The 12,537-nt window shown below is 45.9% G+C and overlaps 1 protein-coding gene across 7 annotated transcripts; it reads left to right on the forward strand.

The window, feature by feature from the left end:
• The first annotated feature begins 299 nt into the window (after window positions 1-299).
• Window positions 300-12,196, forward strand: LOC139368747 (methyl-CpG-binding domain protein 6-like). Of its 7 annotated transcripts, none has more exons than XM_071108053.1 (15): window positions 300-513; window positions 1,387-1,593; window positions 1,938-2,046; window positions 2,399-2,538; window positions 2,724-2,826; window positions 2,910-3,078; window positions 5,450-6,528; window positions 6,613-7,588; window positions 7,937-8,853; window positions 8,969-9,086; window positions 9,326-9,471; window positions 9,755-10,426; window positions 10,629-10,681; window positions 10,855-10,921; window positions 11,039-12,196. In XM_071108053.1, the coding sequence occupies exons 3-15, from the start codon at window positions 2,008-2,010 to the stop codon at window positions 11,108-11,110; spliced, it is 4,551 nt and encodes a 1,516-aa protein (XP_070964154.1). In that variant the 5' UTR covers window positions 300-513; window positions 1,387-1,593; window positions 1,938-2,007; the 3' UTR covers window positions 11,111-12,196. The 7 variants fall into 7 exon arrangements, with proteins under 7 accessions (XP_070964154.1, XP_070964150.1, XP_070964155.1 ...); XM_071108054.1 differs by having other exon boundaries at window positions 302-513; window positions 5,450-7,588; window positions 9,755-9,979; window positions 10,088-10,426; XM_071108049.1 differs by having other exon boundaries at window positions 5,450-7,588.
• The last annotated feature ends 341 nt before the right edge of the window (window positions 12,197-12,537 follow it).

The following is a 12,537-nucleotide window of genomic DNA, read 5'->3' on the forward strand; positions in this document are numbered from 1 at the left end:
TATCTTTATTGTACTGCCAGGTTAAAGAACATTTTAAACATAAAGAAAAACTTGTAGTTTATATATAAGGAGAGGATCTACATAATATATTAAGTACAGTACTGTATTGTGAAAGACTGATGGTAGTAGAGATAGCTAATCCATGGAAGAAAACATGACATTCTACAAAAGCCTATTTTTCCCTAGCCCGGTAGAAGAACAGAGAACCATGGCCAGTTTATTCTTCATTTGGGGGGTCGCGTCGGCTACCACTACAAAGGTCCGGTTGCATTGTGGGTACAATAGTCCCTCGCCGCCCCAGTGCGCATGCTCCATAGAAAACTCCATTATTTTTTTTGCACGGAATCTGCAAGAAAAAATAATAACTGTGAAATAGAGATTAAAAGGTGCATCGGATGAGCTCTATTTTTGCTAAACATACACCAGCTTGATCGAACAGTGTCTGGAGATAACGACTGAATAATTTGGCGACACGATCAGACATCCTTGGGTCTTGGGACACTCCAGAATCAAGTAAATTTCTGTCAACGCTAGCTAGCCATCTAACGTTAGCCTAGCCCCGAGATCATAGGCGCAGTAAAATGAAGCATTATTGTCCTTTGTTTTTAACGAGACGGGCAGATGCAGCTAGACAGACGGATAGTTGATTGATGGCGCAAATCATTTGCACTGGAGGGTTGATCACCACATTGTCTGTCTAGATAATGTTAACATCCAAAACAATTTAGCGTTAGTAAGCCAGCTAGCTAACTCTGTCCGGGGTTCTCCCGCGAGCTTACTGGAGAAGACTCCAAAAACTTCGCGACCTTGTTTGAGAACAGAATGGTAGAATACATTTCGCACAATTGCTAAGAGCTAGCTAGCATGCATGACAATATATAAACAAATTTCTCCCAAGTTCCCATTATTGAAATGTTACTATTTTGCAAGGTGTGTCTGTCAAGCTGTTACGACACTTTAGACTGCAACATTAGCTAACTAACGTTAGTTGGATAAAGGTAGCCTAGCTAGCTATGTAGGACAATCATTGCTGTGACTGTGATTTAACTTTATGTGCCGTTTCTGTAATGGCTATATTATAAAGTATAGTGTGCATGTGGGCTAGATAACTATTATCAAGTTACAAATGCTGTTTTCCCTTTCAATTTCAACATCCAGCTGCACACACCACCAGTCTCATTTAGCTCGCTAACTATCTAGGTAGCTATTTGATAATACGTCACTCAATTGAAATACCACTACTAGGCCTATCCTAATATATGCATCCCCTTCCTCGAATGCTATGTGGCTGTGTTTCAGAATCGAGAGATTATTTTTGTTCATAATTTTCACGTATTATTTTTTTAGGGATATCTAACGTCAGGTCTATCTCAATCTTCTTTGCAGTCAAACTGTGGCCTTAGTGTCAGCTGCAGAGTTTTGGAGGAGTTGACCTCTGAAGCAGGGCCAGAAGACTTAACGTTAGTTCTTGGAGAGTTCTGCAAGGTGTTGGGGGGTGGTTGGCAGAGTGTGTGTGCTTCTCCCCTGACACAATGGCCTTCATGCGGTGGATACCATAGCCAATAATATATTTGGCATTTCAAAGATGACAAGGTAGGCTTGCGAACATGATATCCTTCCTCACTCATCAGGCTAGCCCAATAACAGGCTAAACGAGCCTAACGTTACTCCAAGTCCAAGGACCATACATGTTCTTTTTAGAGGCGAAATGCCCCTGGCATCCAAAACAGCTAAATACTCCATCTCAATGTGAATGGATTCTCAGTTGCGGTACGATTCTAGAAACATAATGCCCTCTACTTTCATATCACATCAAAATAATTTCACAAATGCAAAATATACACTTACTGAACACTGTTTTAACTGGTTTTAACACAGTTGCAGCCAGCAGTATTTTTCAGTGACAAGTTTGTGGCGCCCGTCTTCCGTTTACACAGGTGTTCGGAGACGCAGATAGCTAATTAGCACAATTGGTCGACTCTGTTTTCCGTAAACAGACGCTGTAACATGGAAATATGGCCGTGTGGGAACCCCAACCCTATAAAGGTGTGTAGTAATTTAACCTTCTTTTTTTTCCTAACAGATATGAAAGATAAGATGTGTTTTCAAAACCGTACCGCAAGTGATGTGTGTAAACGTTTAGCACAAGCTTAACAAAACTCCCCTGGCCAGAAGATACTATCCACAATAGGTGCTAAAGGTAGTTAGCATTGATGAATGGGCTATCATCAGGCATGCTTTATGTTAGAGACTTTATATTGGTTTCTACGAGTTGGAACTCTGGTTGTCTTTTTTGTGGGAAAACATTGGTGTCAGAATCTCAGTATAGTGGTTGTAATAGTTGTTCATCAAAGCATGTATTCATTCTACATTTGTTCCTGCTTCTTCTATCCCAAAGGTGCTGCAAAGCAGTTTTTACAAAATGATGGGAGGCAGTGAGAGTGGCAGTGGAGACAAGGATGGAGTTCACACTGTGGCAATACAAGTCCCCATTGGCTGGCAGAGGAGAGCGAAGGACGGGCTTGTGGTGTATGTCAGGTAAGCAAGTTCAGTAACACAGGCGGGTAAAATACTTTTTATACTTGTGTTATAAGCATATATGAGCCATTATAATGTTTTCATTTCCCAAAAGCTGGTCTGGAGCAGGGAATTGTAAAATATATTTGATTTCCCCTTCCCTTTATTTCATCACTCATCTCCTGCAACCCTGTCCATTCCTACAGTCCAAGTGGCGCAGTCCTGTCCTCACTGGAAGAGGTTAAGTCATATCTGTTGACCGATGGCACATGCAAGTGTGGCCTCGAGTGTCCGCTGGTCATCCACAAGGTGACTCTCTCTACATCTCACTTATTGTCTCACAACTGGTTTTGACTGGGGTTTGCTGAATGTATGTTCCTTTGTCTCTGCAGGTGTTTAACTTTAGCCTAGGGGTCAAAATTCAACAGCACAGCCAGCCGGTGGGGAAGGCAGAGCAGGACATGACAAAGCTCTGTAACCATCGGAGGAAAGTGGTTGCCATGGCAGCTCTCTGTCGCAGTATGCAGGCTTCACAACTGCCCTATGTTGCCCGTCACACAGGTAAATACAGTGCCTTCAGAAAGTCACACAGATAAATATAGTGCCTTCAGAAAGTATTCACACCCCTTGACTTTTTCCAAATGTTGTTCAAAATGGTATTCAAATGGACTTAATTGCCATTTTTTTGTCAACGATCTACACAAAATACTCTGTCAAAGTGGAAGAAAAATACTAACATTTGAATAAAAAAATTACAAAAAAACACTATCTTGATTAGATAAGTATTCAACACCGTGAGTCAATACATGTTAGAATCACGTTTGGCATCTGTAATCACTTTCTCTGTAAGTCTCTGAGATTTGCACACCTGGATTCTACAACATTTGTACAAAAAAACTTTTTTTTCTTCAACCTCTGTCAAGATGATTGTTGATCATTGCTGTAGATTTTTAAGCTGATTTTAAGTAAACTGTAGCTGGGCCACTTAGGAACATTTAATTTTGTCTTGGTAAGCAACGCCAGTGTATACTTGGCTTTGTGTTTTAGGTTATTGTCCTGCTGAAAGGTGAATTTGTCTCCCAGTGTCTGTTGGAAAGCAGACTGAACCAGGTCTTCCTCTAGCATTTGACCTATGCTTAGCTCTCTTACGTTTATTTTTTTATTGCAAACAGGATGCATGCTCTGGAATATTTGCATTCTGTACAGGCTCCCTTTTCATTCTGTCAATTAGGTTAGTATTGTGGAGCAGCTACAATGTTGTTGTTCCATCCTCAGTTTTCTCCTATCACTGCCATTAAACTCTAACTGCGTTAAAGTCACTATTGGCCTCATGGTGAAATCCCTGAGCGGTTTCCTTCCTCTCCGGCAAGTGAGTTAGGAAGGACGCCTGTATCTTTGTAGTGACTGGGTGTATTGATACAGCATCCAAGTGTAATTCATAACCACCATGCTCAAAGGGATATTCAATGTCTGCTTTATTTGTATTTTTACCCATTTACCAATCAGTGCCCTTTGGAAGTAATTAGAAATCCTCCCGGGTCTTTGTGGTTGAATCTGTATTTGAAATTCACTACTCGACTGAGGGACCGTACATATAATTGTATGTGTGGGGTACAGAGATGAGGTAGTTATTCAGAAATCCTGTTAAACTCTCTATTGCCCCGAGTTCATGCATTTATTATGTGACTTGTTAAGCAAAGGTTTACTCCTGAACTTATTTAGGCTTGCCATAACAAAGGGGTTGAATACTTTTTGACTTATTTCAACATTTTGAAAAACATAATTGAATACATTTTAAATTTGGGCTGTAACACAGAATGTGGAAAATGTCAAGGGGTGTGAGTACTTAATGAAGGCACTGTGTCAGCGCCTAAAAAATGAATAGATCTAATGTAACAGAAATTAAGTGCTGGTCAGGTACCAAAACATTTTTACATTGTGCTCTTCAAATAGTGCGCTCAGAAATGTCATTAATCATCTTGGTTAGGGCTGTGACAATATGGGATTTTGAGTAACAATTAATTGCCATGGTTATTGTTGTAATTGCCATTTTTTGTGAAAAATGTTTTGAGCTTGCAGTATTATAATACATGACATCTTTGAAAATGAGCTACGACATACCTATGATACAACGCAGCTTTGAAAATGAGCTACGACATACCTATGATACAACACAGCTTTGAAAATGAGCTACGACATACCTATGATACAACGCAGCTTTGAAAATGAGCTACGACGTACCTATGATACAACACAGCTTTGAAAATGAGCTACGACATACCTATGATACAACGCAGCTTTGAAAATGAGCTACGACGTACCTATGATACAACACAGCTTTGAAAATGAGCTACGACATACCTATGATACAACACAGCTTTGAAAATGAGCTACGACATACCTATGATACAACGCAGCTTTGAAAATGAGCTACGACATACCTATGATACAACACAGCTTTGAAAATGAGCTACGACGTACCTATGATACAACACAGCTTTGAAAATGAGCTACGACATACCTATGATACAACACAGCTTTGAAAATGAGCTACGACATACCTATGATACAACACAGCTTTGAAAATGAGCTACGACATACCTATGATACAACACAGCTTTGGTGACACCCGTCTCAAAACAAATGGTTATGACCACTTGGAACTTTTGGAAACAAAGCTTCTACTCTGACCATGCCTTTTTTCTCGTAAAATGATTAGGCTACCAACTTTATCCACTTCATGTAAAAATTATTCAAAACTGCTACTGGGTAAACTATATCTACTTGAAAAGGAAGTTGAATCTCACCCCCTACTAATGTATTAAGAATTATGAAGGAAAATGTGAGTTCATGGTTATTGCCCATAATTGTCGGTTACACTATTATACAATTATTGTGCAAGCTCTAATGTATATTTTTGTTGTTGTTGCAGAGGTCACCAGTGGCATTATGGAGAACAGAGATCCTAAGAGGATGAGAGTGGACAGGGAAGAAAAAGAACGTGGCACTTACACCTCCAAACACCATCTAGTCCAGTCCAGGCCCAACAATAACCTCCACCCCAACTCTTGTGGCAGTCCTAAAAATTCTCCCCAACTTGTGTATTCTTACAATGGCTCCTCACCCCTCTCACACAATAGCACTAACTCTTATCACACACCTGATATTTTGAGGAGACTGCCACCTCCTCTCAATCTCCCCCCCAACACCTCTCCATTCTCCAGCTATGGGGCACCTCAGAGGTCCCCACGCACACCAACGCCTCAGAATCTCAGTCAGAGTCAGAGGGCACCACAGACTCCAGAAGCCCTCAGATCTCCTCATATGGGGCCCCTCTCTCCCCCTCTTCCCTCCTCCCCTGGGACACTGGGGAGGGGAGGGCAGAGTCATCAACATGGTATCATCGTTGGGTCTCCCCTGTCCCCCTCATGTTCCCCCTCTCCCTCTGTGAGTATGAACTGCCCCTCTCCCCGCCAGCGCTCACGCCACCCCTCCGCCTCTTCTGCTCACTCTGAGCAGGGGGTGGGAGGGGTGGTGCTTGGTGGCTACCCCCCCAGAAGGATATCCTCTTCCTCCTCACACTCTCCTATACCAGGGGGGTCCCCTATCCTCCATTTCTCAAAATACAAGCTTGAGGACATCTTAGAGCAGTTTAAGAACTCTGGCAACAGTAGCACTAATAATCACATCCTTCACCCAAACTCACTGAGCAACCAAAACAATCCTCATATCCTCTCTCTAGCTCTTGAAAAGGTTGGGAGGCCCACAAAGGCACCTGCTTCTGCTTCAGGCATGGAGATCAGTGCTGGTCCTTCTGGTTTGCCTCTTGGAAAGTTCTTGAACCACCAGAAGCAACCCCACCCAGCTTCTTTTCCTGCCAGTAGTCTCCTCTCGGCAGCAGCCAAGGCCCAGCTGGCCAGCCAGATGACTCACAACCAGAGCTCCAATTCGCGCAGCATCCTCAACTCAGCCCTCTCTTTGGAAGTCTCGAGGGAGTCTAAGCAATTGAAGGTAACAAACAGCACTTTACACAATAGCCTTCCCTCAATCGCTAGGCCCCTGTCTGCAGCCTCCCCCCTGCTTTCCCTCTCCCAGCCCTTAGCCTCCAGTCCCCTTCACCTCTCCCGTACGGACCGGACATCCCACAGGAAGCGGCAGCGGCGTTCGCCCACAGTGCTCAGCATGCTGAAGGAGTCCCAGATGACCAGTCCCAGAACCCCCGGCGACGTGCTCAACCTCTCCTCGCACTCTCAACCCTCCTCTACCTCAGCCTCGCCCTACCCCGCCATGTTAGAGAACCACCTCCAGGCCCTAAGGCTCTCAGTCCGGCACTCTGGCACACTCGCAGGGCCCCAGAAGCAGCCTGACGGCGCCCTGGATTTCACAACAATCATGGCAGGTCAACCGGATCCCCCCACCCAGCCTCTCTCTGCTCTGCTTCACCTGCTCAGTGTGCAGAACGCTCAAGCCACTGGAGCCCAGCCCGGCTCTGGACACTGCACAGGAGGCATGAGGCAGAGCCCCAGGCAGTCTCCCTCGCCCTCCCATTTAAACATCAGACCATTCCCCGTGCAGTCCCCCACTAATCACAGTACCACACAAGGCCCATCACAGCCCCTCTCTCCCTCTCAGTCAAAGTCCAGGCGAGGTAATGCACAGTCTCCGTCTCGACCACATACGAGGACTAGTCCCAAACAGAGACGGTCTCCTTCCATGTCCAACGCTCAGTCAGCACAATATTGCAGTAGCCCCTCGCCCACCCCACACACTCCTAATAAGCTGTGGCAGGCCCAAAACCAACCTATGGATGTCACCACCATCCAGTCACCCATTGGCCAGGCCTTTCCTGAAGTCAGTGAATCAATGGAGATGGAGAGCATGTCAACACTAGGCCCTGGTCTCAACAGCACCTCCACCTCCAACCATAGCAGCAGCGTCACCAGCTACAGCAGCACCACCTCCCCCAGACCCCTGGATCTCAGTAACCACATGCTGGCACTGCTGGCAGCCTCTTCCACCACACCGCTTGGGGAGGGGGGCCTGGACAGAACCACCGGCAACAACACTACAGGTGAGGATGAACCTTTAAAATTTTGTAATGTCACTTACACCGACCGGATAGGTGCAGTGAAATGTGTTGTTTTACAGGGTCAGCCATAGTAGTACGGCTCCACTGGAGAAAATTAGGGTTAAGTACCTTTCTCAAGGGCACATGAACAGATTTTTTACATTGTTGTCTCAGGTATTCAAACCAGCGACCTTTCAGTTACTGGCCCAACGCTCTAACCGCTAGGCTACCTGAGGCCTAGGAAAATACACACATTTTTCATTAGACGTGTTAAGATTTGTTGAGTACTGTCTGTTTTGAAAAATAACCTTCCTAATGCCGTTAATCCTGGTTCTCTCCAATCCTCTCTAGGGGTGCAAGAGCCTCAGAGTGTTGATCTTCAGGGCTCCACAGTGACCAAACCCCCGGGAGGCTGCAGCCCCCAGACCCTGGGGGACTCCACTTGCTCCTTACCCCTGGCTGAAGCCTTCCCCTTCATGAGTCAGGAGCAGCTTCTCCAGCTTCTATCTGCCACTGCCGGCCTGCCCTCCCTCCTGGACCCCACCATCCTGGGCTCTCTGCCCCTGGGCCTGTGGATTGGCGGTCAGCAGGGTCACCTCCCCATCTCCAACACACCTCAGCAACACCATCAACTGCCCGATCAACAACTACTACAACCATCAGAACAACAACTACTGTTACAGCATGAGCAACAGCAGAAACAACACCAGACTGCCCATCTGAACCACAACTTTCCATTTAGCTTATTCCCCTGTCTAATGGGAGGTCAGGGAGAGCTGCCTCTGAATCTCCTGGGTCTGTTGAACCCACTGCTACCCCCTTCTGCTGCCCCTACCCCAGGCCAGGAGTGTGATCTGGGGATGGGGGAGAAACTGGGCATCCAGGCTCTCCTCATGGCCTCCCTGCTACTAGGCCAGCAGCAGACTGCCATGTTGCCCCTGTCTGGGCTTGGCCAGCTGAGCCTGGACCTCCCCTTCCGGCAGCACATCCCAGCCCTGTTGGACGGTTTGTCTCTGGATAAAGGGTCTGGACTCCTGGACCCGTCATCCCTCCCCGGCCCTGGGCTCCTTGAGGCCCTCCAGGGCCTGCTTCCCCCCGCCGATGGGCCCCTCCAGGCCCTGCAGTCGCTCCTGCTCTCCACCCCCCTGCCTCCCCCGGCCTTCCTTTCCCTCAGCCCTGATCTGCTAACTGCTGCCCTGGGCTCTACTGGCCTCCCGCCTGCCCCTCATCTCCCCCTAACACAGCAACCCCAACAACCCCCACCTCAGGTAGGTTCTCTCCCTTAGCCTGGTCCTCTACCCTGTAGTTTTCCCTTGTCAAATAGTTAACACTGTATCTCTATTAGAGATGTCAGTTTGATGTTTTGATCCTGTCTCCATCCAGGTCTCAGCTTCAGGCCATGATGGGGGGATGGAAACTCTAATCCCCCTGTCTGTCCAGGGAAAGGACAACCCTGTCCTCCACCAGTTACTGCCTACTCTCCTCAACCCAGGGGTTCTAGGTTAGTCACAGCAACATTCATTTACACTGCTATAAATATCAAGGTTTTGTTGTCAATTACAAATGCGAAATCATAGTTAGTCTTTTCTATTACATTTCACTTTATGAATAGTGAATTATTTACAAACTTGGGGAACAGCTACAACAAAGCTATATCTTGTACATTACCCACATATTGCTTAGAATGTCACCTTATCCCATTCACAAACTGTTTTAATGATGAACCATGTGTATTTGTAGGAGACCTGTCTACTCTGACCAGCCTCCACAGTCTTCTGGGGCTAGGTGCAGGCCCTCTCTTCCTGCCCCCCGTACAGGCCTCTGCCTTGGGCATGCCTCTGCTCCAGGGCCCTGATGGGGCCATCAACCTCCTCAACAACATCCAGGTACTTGTTCTGTTCCACTTATTTTTTTTAGGAGTGGCGCAGTCCCACTCCTTTTGTACATTTTTTTGATTTATTGAAGAGATGGTAGTAAAGTGTTTGAAAGGCCAAGGGAAGGAGGGGGAGTAAAATGCCAGTGTGACGGTTTCGAACCCATGCCGACTCTGGCATACATGTGTGCCGGGATCAACGGCTGTAACCACTGGACCACACCGGCCATTGTTTTCCACTCCTGACACAAGCCTTGTCCTGTGAATTTTGAAATATCTCTATCTTCCTTCTTCAGCTCAACATGGCACCACCCTCAGAGGGAGAAAAGCCAATCTCCTTACAGGAAACAGACAGCTCCTCCCTTCAGGAGGATATTCCAGCCAATCGGCTTACCCCAGAGACTGCGCCCAGCCCCTGTCCCGCCCTGGCCCCCGTGTCCCAGCGTGGAGAGGGCTCCGTGGTGAGCGTCCTGGACCCCTACGCTTCCTTCATGGACACTATCTACACCTCCTTCCTCCAGGTCAGTGCTAAAGAGCAGGAAGCAGTTCAGTCTGGGGCGGATGCCTTCGGTGCCTTACCGCCCTCCTACCCTGGGGAGCGCCGTTCCCCCTCCGCTCTCCTCCCTCAGGTCAGTGCCCCCCTCTCCCTGAGCCCTCGGCAGGCCTGCACCCTGAGGAACCCGGACCTGTCCCGGCTCAATATGGAGGCAGCCCACTCCCCGGCTCAGGGCACCCCTAAACCCAGCAACGATGGCTCCAACACGCCCCCGCAGAACAAGTTGGAGTTCCCAGAGTGTCACACTAACCCTCCTCTGCTTCCCATCTACCTGGAAGAAGCCAAGTACAGCCAGGCTGTGTCAGATCGGCAGGGGGACAGACCCCAGGCAGGAGGGTACCAGAGTCCCAGAGACGGGAGCAGCTGCCCCAATGAGGAGACTGGGGGTCTACAGCACACGGAGCAGGGCAGGGTGAGTCTGGCTGCTGTTTCCTTTAGTTTATTGTCCTGATTTAAACACAGTCAAAAAGTATCCCTAAATCTAGCCCAAAGGAGGTCATTTTATTTTACCACTGCATGGCTAAAAATGCCATTTAGACACAATATTGCATTACAAGCAGTGAAAGATTGATGTAATTTGTGCCTTATTGATTAGTGTCCCTTCTCCCTTTCAGAACCAAACTGCACAAATGGGGGGAGCCAGAAGAGGCAGGAAAAGGAAACAAACGTGAGCTCATTTTGATTCTGTACTTGAATCTTTGATAACGATGAGCACCGATTTACTATTCTGCCCATCTTCTCGATGGCACTTATAACACTGCCACTTTTCCAAAGAACAAGGAAATGTAATACCAGTGTAAATATACTGATATTATTGTGTGTTTAAAAAAACCAAATCAGGCTACAGAATGTGCTAGAGGACTTCAGAGAACTGGATTCTCCAGCCCTAGAGGAACCTAAACCCAGGGTAAAACACTAGACCACCCCACAACCCTTAACTTCATTGGACCTATTATATCAGTTTGTCCCTTAGTGTCTGCCGTCCAGACTGCTAATGATGATGTGATGTGTGTCTGTGTTGTAGGTGGTGCTGCTGAAGCCTGAGAGGTCGGTCCGGGGCAGGAGGCGGCGGGGAGCCAGGTCCCAGAGACAGTGACTGGAGCAGGTTCACCCCAACCCCGCCCCTATCACTGCTTTATATTGTCCAAGCTCCCCCACTCTGTTTTTACACTGCACTAATATATTGTCATGCCAACCTCTTACCTTTTGAATGGGAGTGATCTAGATGAAAAAATGAAAAATAGTTATGTGGATGCTTTCACTTAGGTCCTCTCTTAAGTCTGTGTGGTTGCTTGACATTGTGATTGATGGAGATCCGTTATGATGTGTTAGAATTATGTCTACAAAAAACTGCACTGTTTCTCAGTGTGTTTACTGTGAGTCAGGATAAGAGTATCTACTTGAATGACCTACATTTGCGCTCTGTTTGAGATTGGATGATGTCTGTGTGCCTGTGGATTGTGCACATTTGGGTGTTCAAGATGCTCAAGGTAGAAGTTGCCCCTGACCACAGATCTAGAATCAGATTACCTGGGGGGGTTGTGTATCACCAAGCAGATGAGTTAGCCAGCTAAGTGTACTGCCTAAATAATCTGAAGTCACATTTTCCAATTCATAAAGATAGATGTGAAATTGGCAAGACTCGACACTTGCAACAACCCACATTCAAGATAAGCTTTCTTATAGAACCTGCTCTATAAAGTGGTCATGCTTTGTGATACACCCCTTTGTATGTTATCTGTGGTGTGTTTTAGTAAACGATTCACATTTCAATTAGGTCCTTTCACAGGGGAATGGCTGATGAAAAAGTGTGAGCTATGTGTGGGTTTTTAACTCAATGTATTTTTGGGTGGGATGTAGTTGTACTTTCTCTCATTGTCCTTCGGATCGCTGTGCTATACACTATTACAGCCCAGTAATGCTGGCATATCTTATTTAAATGAAAAGAAGCAGATTATGCAATTTCTACACATGGAGATTTGTAAATATGTACAGTTAATGTGTTTTATTTGATATTGTTAGAGACAATGAATTGTGAATTTTCGGGGAATTGTAATTAAGTATTTTCTCATTCTACCCTTGCTTTCAATACTTATGTTAAAAGAATATTAAATTGTTGACTGTAGCTTTCTTTTTATATGGGAGTCTTTTTTTTATTTAATATTAAACTATTTACAGAAAATGTGCCTCCTTATTTGATTTTGGCAGCTTAAATCTACTGAATTGTCTAGCAAGTAACCACCCTCTTATTTGCAAAATTATACGTGTTGCATCAGTAGAAAGGACCACGAGCCCAAACTCCGCTTTTGATCAATAAATGTAATTCTTTCCCATTGTGAATGTGGTTAGCTTTACATTCCGGGAAGAATGCCTTCCTAGCAGAGAGAAGAAACAATCCAAACGACAAAACGTTCACAATTGAAAAAGCAACATAATTTACTTAAGTCTTGGTTGCATATGAAATGTTTCATTTATATATAGTTGAATCAAGCAGTTGATTCCATAAAGCGGAATAGGCCTACG

Source organism: Oncorhynchus clarkii, chromosome 16, assembly GCF_045791955.1.
Source record: "Oncorhynchus clarkii lewisi isolate Uvic-CL-2024 chromosome 16, UVic_Ocla_1.0, whole genome shotgun sequence".
In the NCBI taxonomy this organism is placed as follows: domain Eukaryota; kingdom Metazoa; phylum Chordata; class Actinopteri; order Salmoniformes; family Salmonidae; genus Oncorhynchus; species Oncorhynchus clarkii.